General features: G+C 60.3%; 1 protein-coding gene across 3 annotated transcripts in view; it reads right to left on the reverse strand.

Annotated features, from left to right (window-relative positions):
- Nucleotides 1-4583: 4583 nt before the first annotated feature.
- NACC2 (NACC family member 2) overlaps nucleotides 4584-13896 on the reverse strand; it is a 47783-nt gene continuing 38470 nt past the window's right edge. For all 3 annotated transcript variants that reach the window (XM_031654701.1, XM_009187857.4, XM_017949487.3), the window contains 3 exons: nucleotides 11742-11847; nucleotides 11076-11173; nucleotides 4584-9919 (listed from right to left, as the gene is read on the reverse strand). In XM_031654701.1, the coding sequence (XP_031510561.1) occupies nucleotides 9411-9919; nucleotides 11076-11173; nucleotides 11742-11847 (713 nt within the window). In that variant the 3' untranslated portion in view covers nucleotides 4584-9410. The remainder of the gene's footprint in view (nucleotides 9920-11075; nucleotides 11174-11741; nucleotides 11848-13896) is intronic.

Genomic DNA, 13896 nt, shown 5'->3' on the forward strand with positions numbered 1-13896 from the left:
GGGCCCCTCCATCCTACTCCCTGTCTCCGTGATTTTGGTGACAGGGCACCTCACGAAGTGGACCCTTGCAGGAGGGAGTTGTCAGCCTGGCTCCCCTCACGGAGCCTCGTGCCCTTGGGGTGCATCCCTGTTTTAGGGTGCTTCATGTTGCACTTGGCAAACGGACTTTGTTTGCAGGTTGTCATCTTCATGGGTTCTGGGCGGCTGCACCTCTGGGCAGTGGGAAGGGGCACTGCCGTGACCGTGGGGTCCTGCAGGGTCTTTGGGGCTGCCGGAGTGCTTCTCCCCAGGGACCCCGATCCGGCAGAACTCCACCTGCCCAGCTGCAGCCAGGCTGGTCTGAGGGCACCCCAGGGAGGACTCCTTGCCTTCGGGACGGCCTGGCTGAGCCCGGGGCCCACCCCAGCTCTGGTGCTGACTCCCTCACAGGTGTCCTGAGCTTGACTGGCCAGTGTGCATGCTCTTGCCACTGCTACTATCACCCTTCCCAAAGAGCCACCTCCATGTTACCCTGCCCCCTGAGGGACAGGGCCAAACAGCCCAATCCGTCCCTCCTTGGAGGAGAGCAGAGGAAGCCCCTCGTGGTGGGGGTGGGGCGAGGTGAAGGGACAGGTGGCACCTCAACATGTGGGTGTGGTTGGTAGAAGACCTCAACCCTGGGCTGGGATCCCAGTTCCGGGGCCACCCCTGGGCTGAGGTGCCTGGAAAGACATGTGCCCTCTCACCAGCTCACAGGCCCCAAGCCCGACCTTGAACCGGGTCGTGTCTGTCCCAGAGCCCCTTCGATGAGAAGTCACTGGGAAGCGCTGGTCTCCCGGAACGGTCCTGGCCGACTGACGAGGGACATGGGACAGCTGGGGAACCAGCGCCCCAGTGGGCAGCCAGAGCTGTGGACATTCCTGGGCTGCTGGAGCCTCCCAGCTGGAGGGGAGGAGGAGCGGGGGAAGAAGACACGTGCTCAGGACCTCTGAGGCTGTCCCTCTGTCCCTCTGCCTCCTGATTGTCCCGTGTGACCCTCCCTCCCTCCCTCCTGAGTGCGGCCCACAGCTGGGGGCCACGGCTGCTTCCTTGAGAGGAAGCCTAGTTTTGGCCTCAAGAGGACTCCAGGAAGAGGGGTCAAGGGGGGCGAGGGATGGGCTTGGAAGGAGGGGGGCACCCTGAAGCTCCTGTGCGAGGGAGAGCTGCCTCCTGGTGCCAGGCCAGGCACCTGGCGCTGGTGCTCAGGGAGCCCCATTCCAGAACCTGCCCGACTACGGGGGCCAGAGGGACACATAGTGACCTCCCTGGGTTGCCTCATCTTACCTGCTAGAGCTGGCAGCCAGCCACACACCTCAGCCAGCCTTGGCCCCATCTCGAGGCCCCTGCCCCCAGCTCAGGACGCCCGCTCTGCCCAGCCTGGGTCTCGAGGGTGGGTGGGAATGGGAGCCAGTTCCTTTGCTGACTCAGCCTGGCTATTTGCTCACTGAGAGGTCTGTGCACCCCACCCAAACTCCTCTCTCTCTGGGCCCCCAAGCCTTCCGCAGCCAGCTGAGCCCTGCCTGCGAGAGAGGCCCTGGAGAGGGTGGGTGGGGACTTATCATCGGGAACCTTCCCACCTCCAGCCCTGCTCAGTACCCTTGGCCCACCCAGATCGCCTCCCTCAGCCTGGTGGGGTCCCAGGCAGCCAGGCGGACCCCTCCACAGCAGCTCCCCACTCCCTCTGGAAGCCCAACCCTCAGCTCACTTCTGCCGCATTTCCAGTGGGGCTACCTGGAGTTCCCCCAAACCCCACCCCAGGCTTCCTCTACCCGCTCCCAGCTCCAGCCCTCCAGGATGGCCACAGATCCCCAGGGAGCCCCAAGGGGAGGGTGTGGCCTCAGGCCCTCAACATGAGGGTGGGGATGCAGCCCTCTCCAAGCCTCTCCACCCCTCAACTCCGTTACAGCCCATGGAACCTGTGGACACCCCACCACTCAAATCTATCTCCTGCCCCTCACCCGTGTGCTCAGACCCACATGGGGCCCCCAGTGATCAAGAGGTCATGGAAGCCGGGTTCCTGTGGGTGGGCGATGAGGCTCCATCCTCCCCCTACCCGCCCCACCCCCCTTCCTGCCCCCGGACTCTTCTTCCAGCCTGAGGTGCCCACCGCCAGACACCTTCCAGCAGTCTTTGAGACCAGAGAGAGTCCTGGCCTGAGGGCCACAGTAACCCACAGCAGGGTCAGCCACTCCAGGCGAGCAGCTAGGGGCCCTCTGCCCCTAACCTGCTGCCCCCGCCCTCCTTCCCTTTACCCGTAAAACTCCCCCCACCCACACCATCGTTCCTCCCCAAGAGGCCTGTGTCCACCGCCAAACAGAATGTCCGGCCAGCCTACTCCTCACAGGCCGCCTGGTGGGACGTGCACAGGGCGGGGCTGGACATCCCCTAGCCCCCGGGTAACAGCAGAATCAGGCTGGGAGGCGGGTGAAGGCAGGGGTGCTCTCACTGGCAGCCCAGGGAGCCTTCCTCTCATCAGAGTGGGGTCTGTCCATCCCATGGGTGCCAGAAGGCACGCGTGACCCAAAGCGGCTCAGGAGTGAGGGAGGTCACAGGGTCCCATCCCAGCCCCTCGGGCTCCCCGCAGGCGCCCTTCCCTTCCCAGACTCTGGGCTCAGCTCCCTCCCAGGCCCCTCCTCCACCCAGGGCTCCTGACCCTTTTGTGCTGAAGTACAAAGGGCCGGGGACAAAGCCGTGGGTCCTGCTGACGCAGCACCCTCCTGTCCAAACTGACAAAGGGGCACCAGGAGGGGGAGGCCCATGCAAGGCTCCTGATGCCTCAGCCAGTTTCTGTCGGGGCTGCGAGGGCGAGGCAGCCGCTGGAAGGACAGGGGATGGGGGATACGGGACATGGGATGGGATGGGCAGCAGGTGCCTGGCTCCCCCTCCTCCTTGGAAAACCAGGGCTGACTCGGGGGAGAAGGGCTGGGCTGGGCTGGGCTGGGTGGGCCCCCTCCCAGAGTGGCGGGATTCCTGGGCAGAGCTGGGGCATTCTCCACGACCCTTCCTCCCCTCACCACGCTGTGCAGGCCTCAGCAGTCCTAGCTGCTGGGGTGGCCTGGGACCCACCTGGGTGGGGCATTTGGGGTCTTGCAGGTGTGCATCCAAGCTGTTTGTCCTCACCAAGCTCCCCACCAGCCAGGCAGGTGCCTGGACACTCAGCGTCTGCCAAGTCCACCCCGTGCAGGTGAATGAATAGGCCAGGTGGGACGGGCACGTGCCACTTGTCTAGAGCAGAGTCAGCCTGGAGGAGCGGGGCTGGGTGGCCAGACCAGCCCTGAAAACAAACCCTGCCTTGGAGGACGGCCCCGAGAGCTGGGGGCTCTGCTCCTTCTCCAGGAGGATGACACTGAAAGCCCAGGGCAGGAGGACAGTCCTGAGAGCCGGCGGCTCTGCTCCTTCTCCAGGGAAGTTGAGTCAGACGCACTTACCCTGGCAGCTTGAGGCTGGACTTGGTGGTGGGATGGGGACCGGAACGCTCCGTGTTTCCTGGCCCCCACCAGGGAACAGACCCCTTGGGCGTTCCTGGTGGGGACAGTGTGGTGATGTGGCTCCTGTAGGAGGTAATGGCTCAGGGTGACCCCAAGCCACCATCCGCATTGCCACAGGGGCCCTTCCATCCAGGGGGCCCGTATGGAAACCACATCTATCCATTTAAGACATCAGGGGCTGCCCTGTGCTGGCCCCGAGGATCCTCTTCTTCGAACACGGCCATGAAGCCCTGTCCAATAAACTCACCACTTCCCTCCGGGAGAGCAGGTGCCACGAACCCTGCGAAAGGGGAAGAGAGGCCAGGGAGGGGTGTCCGTGAGGTGATCAGGATGGTCCCCTGGACGAGACCCTCACATGACCGCAGGAAGCGAGGAGCCCACCATGCAGGTGTCCAGAGGAAAGTGCTTCCAGACGTAGGAGGCCCCCATCAAGGGCCTGGCAGCACCCCAGGTCTGGGGGACACATGATTGCAAAGCACTCGGCCTGTCCTTGTGGACACGCCAGAGGAGCAAAGGGAAGTGGGGCTGGCCACGCAGCCTGAATCCCAGGACACCAGCCTCAGGGCTGGAGAGAAGGCCAATCCTGTGGGCCCAGACTCTGCCCACCTGCACTTGTCTCTCTGTGCACCTGAGGGCAGACGTGGCCCGGGAGGGGGTGGCAGGGGGGAGGGGGAGGGAAAGAGGGAGCCATGCACCTTTTGGGTGGCAGGTGAGGCAGGGGCTGCCCCACTTCTCAGATGATAAAACCAAGGCCCTGAAAAGCAGATCCCTCCGCCCTGGCAGGTCGCCTGGGGGTCCGGACACGGCTCCCCTCTAACAAGCACACTAATACCTGCAGACATCCTACTCACTTTGTAAAACAATGGGGAGAGCAAGAGACGGGTCAGGTGGCCTTGAACCCCACAGCCAGATCCCTGCCCTGTTGTATGGACAGCTGGCCTGGGGACGCCGCTAACAGGGGCAGGGGTCCTGAGGCTGCCCCTGGGGGACCACTGGCCACCCCCGCCTTCAACAGCCCAACCTTGGCTTCTCTGCGTCTCCCCCAAACCCCACAGGGTCAAGTCAAGTCCAGGAAACTTCGGTTTGAACTGACTTTATTATTTTGTAAATGTGAATTTTACAAAGCGCTTTACAATTAATGATCACATCCTTTTGTTTGCTTGTCATGGATTTCCACTGTCTGAAACGGCTCTGAGCACGCTTGAAGCCCTCTGTTTCCCTGGTCGCTTCTGGATGTTTCAGTTTTAGTTATTGATACAATGTCAGCCATGGCTAAAAAGTAACAGTCTTGACTCTACCAAGTAACAGCACAAAAAGAGAGTGAGGGCTCAGGAAAACAAAACAAAGGCTTCCTCCTTAAAAAAAGACAAAAAAAAAAAAAAAAAAAAAAAAAAAGCGAAGCATCTTCTGTGGCTGAAATCTAACTCAGTGGTACTGTGAAACCTTCCTTTACAGCACAGGAAAATTTATTTTTTAACAGTCGTGAGTTACAGTACTTTAACCCCTAAACAGACTCTTTAAAACAAACGTCTCCTTTTTAAAAGTCTCTCTTTTCCAAACATTCCGTCCGAAGGATGGATGTTCTACTTGTACCCAGTGCCATCCAAATGTTCAAGTCAAAAATATTTATACATTTTATACTTAGTTCTTTTCTTTTTTTTTTTTTTTTGTCTGCTAAAAATAGTATTGCAAGTTTTGGCTTCTTTTGACATAAAAATCACAATCATGTGTACGATGCTAACAGTGGAAGCGACTGATCGGAATACGAGCAGGTCGTCCAATCTGAATGCTTTCGATTCTGCATAATTTTCCTTTCTTTTTCTTTTTCCAAAGAAACAAAACAAACAAACACGAAAAACCTTTGCCATTTGAGAAACATCTTGTACCAAGCCCTAAATGCTCCGGTGGTGACACGCACGCACGCGCACACACAGACACAGACGCACGCGCGCGCGCGCACACACACACACACTCGCACACGGAACCGGAGCCGGCTGGCTGACATGACAAATTTATGCGGCAGCAACATTCTGAAACAGTAGTTACAGCTGAGGACAGCTACGAGTTCTCGATTCTGTTTAGGACTCGCTGCTGGCAGAGGCAGACAGAGGTTTCTTGGAGTTTGCAGTTGGTTCATGGGCCATACACCTTTTTCCACTTGCTGCCAAGATGTTTCCATACAAATTTCCCTTCTGAGGGGAACCCAGGCAGTACACGGCTGGGTGGGGTGGGGGGACTGGGCCAGTGCTTACAGCTCCAGCTGTCGAATAAGGACAGGCCAGGGTCAGGCACTAGAGTCCCCTCAGAGGGGTCCAGCCCTGAGGGCCGACCAGCCCTCTGTCCCTACCATCCGCCTTCCTCCTGGCAAACACAAATGCCAAAGAATGGCTCTTTCTGGAGGAGAAAGGAGGCCAGGCAGCCGGCTCCCACCTTCTAGGAGCCCTGACCCACGGTCGCCAACACCGGGACATCCAGGCGGGTCCTGCTGGCCTCTCGCCCACAGCTTCATCCACATTCAGGGGCAAAGTACAATAACCAAATCCAATGCAAAGTTAAGTGACGACAGAGAACTCGGGTGGGCAGACACAGTGCGGAAAACAAGACAGAATTCAAGTACCGAGGCACCCAGCCAGGCGCGGCCTGCCGGGCTCACAGTATCTGTCACACCTCCGGTCCCTCCTGGACCTCTGCATGCAAACCAGCTGCCTCCTGGGCCCATCCCCTTGGGGAAGAGGAGGGCAGGGCAGGAGAGGCGGCTAGGTATCAGGCCCACCACCTGCCAGGCGGCAGCTCCAACACAGTCCAGTCCCTTCTGTCCTCCTTAAAAGGTGCGGAGATAACGTAGCTCTGTAATAGATTCTATATAGGATATGCGTATTGCTAATAGTCAGGCTTAGGGATAAAGGTGCGGACAGCTCATAAATACTGAGTGGCTCGTCTCTCTCTACAGGGTCTGGATGAGTCAGGGTCACACTCACAGGACAGGACAACCCCGGATTCTGGAATTAGTCATCTTGTAAACAAAGGAGGGAAGGGTCCGGCTTTCTTAATTGGTTTCCTTGGGAAAAATGATCAAAGGATGCTAAGGCACTCTGGAAGGCCCCTCCGAGCCCGGGCCGCCGCCCCCGCCCCACGGTACATTCAGGACGCGGAGGGAGCACACGGCAGGTCCGCTCAGCAGCCATGCACGGCCGCAGACACTCCCGACTCACGCCCACCGTGGGACACATTAGTGCAAAATGCTCAGCCTGGCCCGCCCGGGGCGCAGGGAGAGCTCAGAACCCATTCACATTAAATTATTATTATTTAAGTTTTACCTATAGCTCTTGCCTTCCTTACCCAGAACAACAGAACAGACGGCGATTACAAACGAGGAAGGGGCCACGGGACATTGTGCAGGCCTGAGCAGCAGTCAGGCGTCCTCTGTGCAGCCACCACCTCCGGCGGCGGCCAGCGGCTCCCTCCCTGTCCTGGCCAAGGGTGGGGGGCACCCACTTTGGAGTGGAGGGCGGAGAGAGCCCTTCTGTCAGCAGCCAGGCCCCCAGGCATGGTCAAATTAAAGTGCAAATTTGGGTGTGGGGCAGATGCAGGAAACTCCAGAGGGAACTGAAGTGTAGCTCAACCTCACCTACCCACTCCCGCTTCCTCCCAGCTCCGAGGAAGGTTTGGTCCAGGTTCCCAGTGGGCCCCATGGGGGCTCCAACCCCACCTGGGCCCAAGACAGGGGAGGAAGAGGCAGAGAGAGGCTCCCTCTAGGCTGGGTGGTTCTGAGTTCAGCAGGAGGTCCGGATACCTCTGCACCACTGATCCACCTCCGGCCCTAGGAATGCAGGCCTTGGTCTCCCTGGACTTGGGCCCTGAGGAACGAGTGGAGGGGCCGAGGTTAGTGTCCATAGTGTCTGCCCATGGTCCCCCACCTCCTTCTGGAAAGCAACTTATTTTTCTAGAGGGCAGGCACGTGCTGGGCGTGGCTGGAGGAAGCCCAGGGGGCTGAGTGCAGTCTATACAGGCGGCCCCACGGGAGGTCTCCCAGGGCCTTGCCACAGGGGTGGGCTGTGGGGCAGAAAGGGTCACCCAGTGGGAATGCGTCTAACCCACACCCTGTAGGTCCCCAAGCCAGGGTGCAGCACAAGGTCCTCCCCTAGCGGGGGCGGCCTCCACTTGATGGGTTGTGGAGGTTGGGGGAGTGGGGTGTGCTGGTCGGCCACCGCTCACCGGCCTGTGTGCACACGGGAGGGGGTGCTGACGGGTACAGCGCTGCACTTGTTTTGCACACGCAGATGGGGAAGCCGAGTTCTGGAGGGACAGAGGTGAGCAACAGACGTTTCAAGTCTTGGGATGGGGGGTTCTTCTGGCCACACTTCAGGAGGACGGCTGCCCCTGGACAAGGGCCCAAGCCCCCAAAACAAAAGGGAGAGGCACCTGGGTAGGTGGCCACACCAGCACTTCACATAGGACTTCACATGGTCTGTGACCCCCATCACTTAAAAAATAGTAATTAAATTTCAAAGGAAGCACTCCAGCCTCAAAACCTACCAGCCCCATCTTCCATGGGCCTTTCCTCCACTGTCTCTGGCCCCCAACATGCATCCCTAACCTTCTGTCCCCTACCAGTGCCCACACCTCCAACTGCCCCAGCCCAGACCTGTCTTGGCCACCTCCTGCCTGCAGCCTCCATCCATGCACACCCCCAAGGCAGATGGGGAGCCCAGTACTGGGAGGACTCACTCTCGCCCTGGCCCAGCCCTGGCCACTGCCTCCTGCCTGAGCGGAGCCCCCCTCCCCGGGTCGGACCCTGAGCTCAGCTTCACACATACTGGTCACCCATCCGGGACCCCCTTTTTCCCCCAGTGGGAGAGGAGTGGTCCCTGGCCCTGGGCGGGGAGGCAGGGGGGTGCACCCTGACTGCCACAGATGACCCGCCCCAAGTCGTGGTGGGCCGGGGACAGGTACACCATCCCACCCAAAGTTTTTGCTCTATTGAGTCGGAAAGTTTCCAAACCATACATGAAATAGATCTAAATTACAACAAAACCTAAAAAAAACAAGACAAGCATAATCCCAAAGTGGCTGAGGCGGCAGAGGGCGGTGTGGGCTCCGTCAGCTGTGCACGTCCCACAGTGGGCCCGGGCAGGACAGTGGGAGGCCAGGCGGGGTCCGCGGTGCCCTGGGGGTCAGGGGACCGAGGGGCTGCAGAGCCGAGACAGATTGGACAGAACAAGGACAGGGTGAGGGGGCAGAATAAAGTACCCTTTTCTCCACCCCCGAGGGGTGAGCCACAGCCATCCCTGCCCCCTCGCCACGCCCCCGCACACGCGCGCGCACACACACACACTCGTGCACACACCCCACACAGGTGGGAGGCCTGGTGGGCCTGGCCCCGAGTCTCAGAAAGAAGCAAAAACGAGGAGTTAGGGCCCTGGGGCCTGAGCCCTGCCCCATTACCCCAGAGGGGTTCCACGGGTAAGGAAGGAAGGGTCAGTGACGCACACCCCAGCCCTCAACCCACCTCCCGCCACAGGCCACCGCCCCTGCTTTGCCTTCCGGGCAGAAGGAGCAGGAAGGGCAGGGAGGAAGGGGCAGGGCTGGGCACCAGGGGCCTGGCGGCCTCCCGCCCTCCCCAAGAAGGGGGAGGGAAGCTACACGTGGAGACTGACCTTGTGAATATCAAAAGGGAGCCCTGGGAGCTTCCTCACAGGAGGCTGCCAGTGGCCTAATTGTTTACAGTATAATGAATGCATTTGTTTCCTTCATCAATTTTAAATACAAGCAGAATAAAAATCACATTTTTCTCAGGCAACAGTAGCAGTTCAGTAGGTAAGTGGCTTGATCACATTTGTTTGTATTAGTAACGCATGCAAGCAGCTCTAGTACTCGGTCCCTCGCGCAGCCACCCAGCTCCGCTTACAAAGTCCCTGCATAGGTGCCCTCTGACCTCCGGGCCGCGGCCGCCGGTGTCTGGGGCCTGCTGGGGCTGCCCCCGCCCTGCTCAAAGGGCTGTGGGGGGCTCTGGCCATCTGCGGGCAGCGGCTCGGGGGCGGCCACCTCCTGGATGACCGAGCCGGCCCCATCCACCTCCTCCCCGGCATCGAAGGCCGGGTTGGTGGCGGTGCTCAGGTCAACATTCACAGCGTCAGTTCTCAGAGCCACGATGGTGGCCGCGTCGCTCCGCCGCTCGGCATAGATGCGCTGCTCGAACACCTGTGCCGCGGCGGGCGGGAACTCGGGGTCAAGGGGCACACTGGCGGCCGAGGAGCCCATGACCGTGCGGTACATCTCCACGCCCTCCGGCAGCATGGACTTGATCTTGGGCAGCCAGCGCTTGCGAACGCGGCGGGCGTTGGTGCACATGTCCGCGGCGATCACGTTCATCTCGCTCTCCTTGAAGCTGGGGGCGAAGTTCTGACAGTACACTGTGAGGACGGGGCGGCGTGAGCTCAGCCACCTGCCTGCCGGGAGGGCCCGCCCCTCCCCAAGGCCACGGAACCATGATGCCCTGGATGAGCCTCCCTGGCTGCTCCTGGGGCTCCCCTGGGCACAGCCAGAAGACCAGAGGTCACCTTTCTCACTGCGCGGCCTGGGAGGCCTCCCCACCCCGTTCCTCTGGAACAGTCTCTGGCCTGGTCAGGCCCAGCAGCCTTGGCTGTCCGCCAGCTGTGAGGCTCAGGCCTGTTTTTAATCTCTCCGGGCTTCCCTAGCCCCACTGGCTAACGGGAACTGGTCAGAGGGTCCCCCTCTCAGAAATAACAAGACCCCTCCCCGTCCCCGTCCCAGTCCCAGCCTGGAGGAGGGGAGCGACAGAAGCCGTCACTTCAGCAACCCTCGCCTCCTTTCTCCAGCAGGAGCCCAGGCCAAGGCCGGGCCATTCCTCCCAATGGCATCAAACCCACAGGCAGGCCCCAGGGGCCACGTCCACCTTGGTGCCTCCCAGAATCTTCCCAGAGCCCCAGCTGCCACCCTACGCTTTGGGACTGTAATTCCTGGATGCAAAGGCCCCTTTGCTCTAAAACAGAATTTGCCTCACAGGTTTTTTTTTTTTTTTTTTTTTAAGGAGGAAAACAAGATAATGCTTCTTGGGCTGAGGGCCACAGGAGGCTGTGCTCTTGGCCACCTGGTGTGAGCCGGCAGCAGTCAGCATCTTCCACATCTGGGGTGAGGGCTGGGGGGGCGGCGGTCTGCCCCGGAGATGGACCGGGCTCCGCCCCCACACGCCCAAGAGCGGGAGGCAGAAGCCGGCCGAACAGATGGCAAAGGCTCAAAATAACCGCAAAATGTAAATAAGGGGTTTTGTTCAAAAAGGAAAATTAGATCTATTTCACATATTAAAATAGTTTCGCAGCTGAATTCATCACACTTGGAAACCTACCAAGAACGTTAACACCTCGAGACCTGGCTTCTGAGAGCTGCTCTTTTCTCCTGTCTTTCCCTCAATCCGACCACGCTCGGCCCCCGGGGACAGAAGCTGCAGGTGGCCGGGAGCACCCCCGGGGCCCACCCAGTCCTCCTCAGGCTGGGATCCGAACCCAGCCTCAGCCCCAGCCCCCCACCCGGGAGACCCCAGGCTCTTACGTTTCACAGCGTTCAGCACCCGGCTGTCCAGCGGCTTCCGGCTGGGGTCGCTGGTGGACGAGCGGATGCCAGTCCCACAGCTGTTGGCCAGCGTGTTCCTGGTGGAGGGACCAGAAAGGGTGAGGATGACGGAGAGGGGACCTGGAGGCGACCCGCCCGTGCGAATGCCCTGCTGGGAGGCCACTTGGCCTCACCCTTGGCTGGTTTGCATGTGTCCCAGCTCGTGGTCCAGTGGCAGCAGCCAGCCCAGCCACCCTCTAAGGGACAAGACAAAGGAAAAGTGTCTGGGCTGAGAAGATGACCAGGTGACGGGGCTGCAAGGTGACCCAAGCCTTGTCCTCAGGGACTCTGGGGGCATCTGAGGAAGCTGCTGTGTCCTCGGGAAGGGTTCTGTCAGCCCATCCGCACAACAGAGTAAGTGTGGCTCTTTGCGTTTTTTGTTGTGGGGGTTGCATCCATAAGGCCCTTTGAGAAAGACCATGAAAGACAGCCCCTCGCTCCCCGGGAGCCTCTCCACCGTCCTGGCGCTGACAGGCCGCGGCTGAAGTCAGGAATGCAAGGGGACTTTCAATGCCACAACCCTGGACAATCAGACAGCTCACAGCTAAAGGAGCCAGAACCCTCCGCAGCTCCACTGTGCCCTCCAGCACCCCTGCCCTGACCTACCTGTCAAAGAAGGTGGCCAGGAGTCTCCGCAGCAAGACCTTGTGCTTCACCCCTGCGCAGAGGTGGCAGTTCATCAGCTGGCCGCGTGTGATGTAGACCCCAGAGCCTGTGGCCGCCACAAAGAAAAAGGGCTCATGGCCTTCCCGGGCCACTAGGGTCCGAAGAGGGGCACAGAGGGGTGAGGGGAAGGGTGGGGAGGAGCTGGAGGCCTCCAGGATTTTTTTGGGAGGAGCAATTTGATGTCCCACCTGCTGGTCACCAGGAGAGGCCACGGCCAAGGCCAGCCCCAGCGTGTCCCAAATCACACATGGAACTAAGCAGGGGCTGGGGAAAGCCACGGAACCCCCCACCCTCCCCAACGAGCCCCAAACTCCAAGCTCTCCCCGCTATGCTGCGGCCCCCGGGCTCAGCTCCCTCCCTGGGAACACGCTTTGTTGCTGTTTAGAGACGGGATCTTGCTCTGTTGCCCAGGCTGGAGAGCAGTGGTGCAATCACAGCTTACTGTAGCCTCGACCTCCTGGGCTCCAGTGATCCTCCCACCTCAGCCTCTTGAGTAGCTGGGACCACAGGCGCCACCACCATGCCTAGTTAATTTTGATGAAGTCTCCCTATGTTGCCCAGGCTGGTCTTGAACACCTGGCCTCAAGCAATCTTCCCACTTGGGCCTCCCAGAGTGCTGGGATTATAGGAGTGGGGCACGGCACCTGGCCTGTGGGAACACACTCTGAAGGGCTGGCTCTGGCCCTGGGTATGGGGAAACACTCATGTCTTTGCCTTTCTGCTCCATCCCAGATACCAAAGAGCCTCAAGCGACGATGAGGGAGACGGTATCCCCTGACTGGAGAGTATGGCTGGAGCTTTGCAGGGCCCAGCGCTGATCTCCTCTGAGTATGTGTGAAGGGGGAAACCAGCCGGGGCAGCGGCGTGGCCAGGGAGGTCCACCACGCTGTGCTATTTACCCTTAGAAACTTGACCACACCTCAGGTGTCCCACTAGGGTCTGGGTGAGCGAGGGCATGAACCAGCAGCAGGACTGACCCCGCTGGGAAAAACGGGGAGGGACCGCTCTCTGGGGACGGCCAATCTCAATGACCACGAGATGCCACGTCCTGAAGGATGCTGATGTCCAGGTGTGCCTGCTTCCAGGAGCCTGTAGTGCCCATGGCCTCCTCCTGGCATGGCCCGTCTCCTGACCCACTGCTCCCACAGGCCCTCTCCCTGCCAGGGTCTGGGCTGGAGGAACTCTCCTGAGGAGCTCATAAACTTGAAGCCGCACACCCCAAATACAGGCCACAGCTGCTGGAGGCTGGGGTGACAGACTGTCTTCCCAGGACCACACCAATGTGAAGCACCAGGGCTCACGTGGGCACCTGTGCCCCAGAGCCCAACCCCAGGGGCCCACCCAGCCCTGGCAGCCCAGCACTGCGCTCCCCATCCAGAAGCAGTGCCGGGGCAGGGTGAGGGCTCAGGGCACAGCAAGGTGGGCCCTTACCCCTCCTGGCCAGGGCAGCCCAACACCGCCAGGTGCAGCCCAGGAGGCCGCTCTCCCATGAGGACCGAAGTCCCTGGCAGCTGGAAGGCGAGGCCAGCCCAGGCCACTGGCAACCCTTAAGCGGCGGCGCACACTTGAGGCACTCGTCCTGCTGGGAAGGGAGGACCCTGACATGCTGCCCAAGGCGTGGCCTTTGGGGGTGGACAGGAACAGGACAGGGCTGGGGCAGAACTGCTCAGGCTGTGGCCAAGGAAAGCGCCTGAGGGACCAAGCGTGGGGCTTCCCGGAAAACCAGGAAGAAATCCCCGGAAAATGGCCCAATAGTCACCAAAGAAGATGCCCATGGCACGGGTCAGACTGGCTTCAGCCTGCCTCATCTTCTCCTTGAACGGTTGTAAAAATCTACAAGGAGCTATGACGCCAAAGGAATCCAACACAAAAGGTAAACATTCCTGAGCGAGGCCTGGCCCCCACGGGCTTCTGGACTCGGATATGTTTGTTCCGCCAGAAGGATCCCGCCTTGACAGCAGCTACCACTCAGAACCCGGCCGTTACCCCCAAAGGCTGCAACTGGACCCTCGGGGGGCGGGAGGGCTGGCAACCATACGTGACATGGTTTTATCTGTGACCCAAATTAAAACACGTTGCGACTGCAGCCCCTGCC

Source organism: Papio anubis, chromosome 13 (assembly GCF_008728515.1).
Source record: "Papio anubis isolate 15944 chromosome 13, Panubis1.0, whole genome shotgun sequence".
NCBI lineage: Eukaryota > Metazoa > Chordata > Mammalia > Primates > Cercopithecidae > Papio > Papio anubis.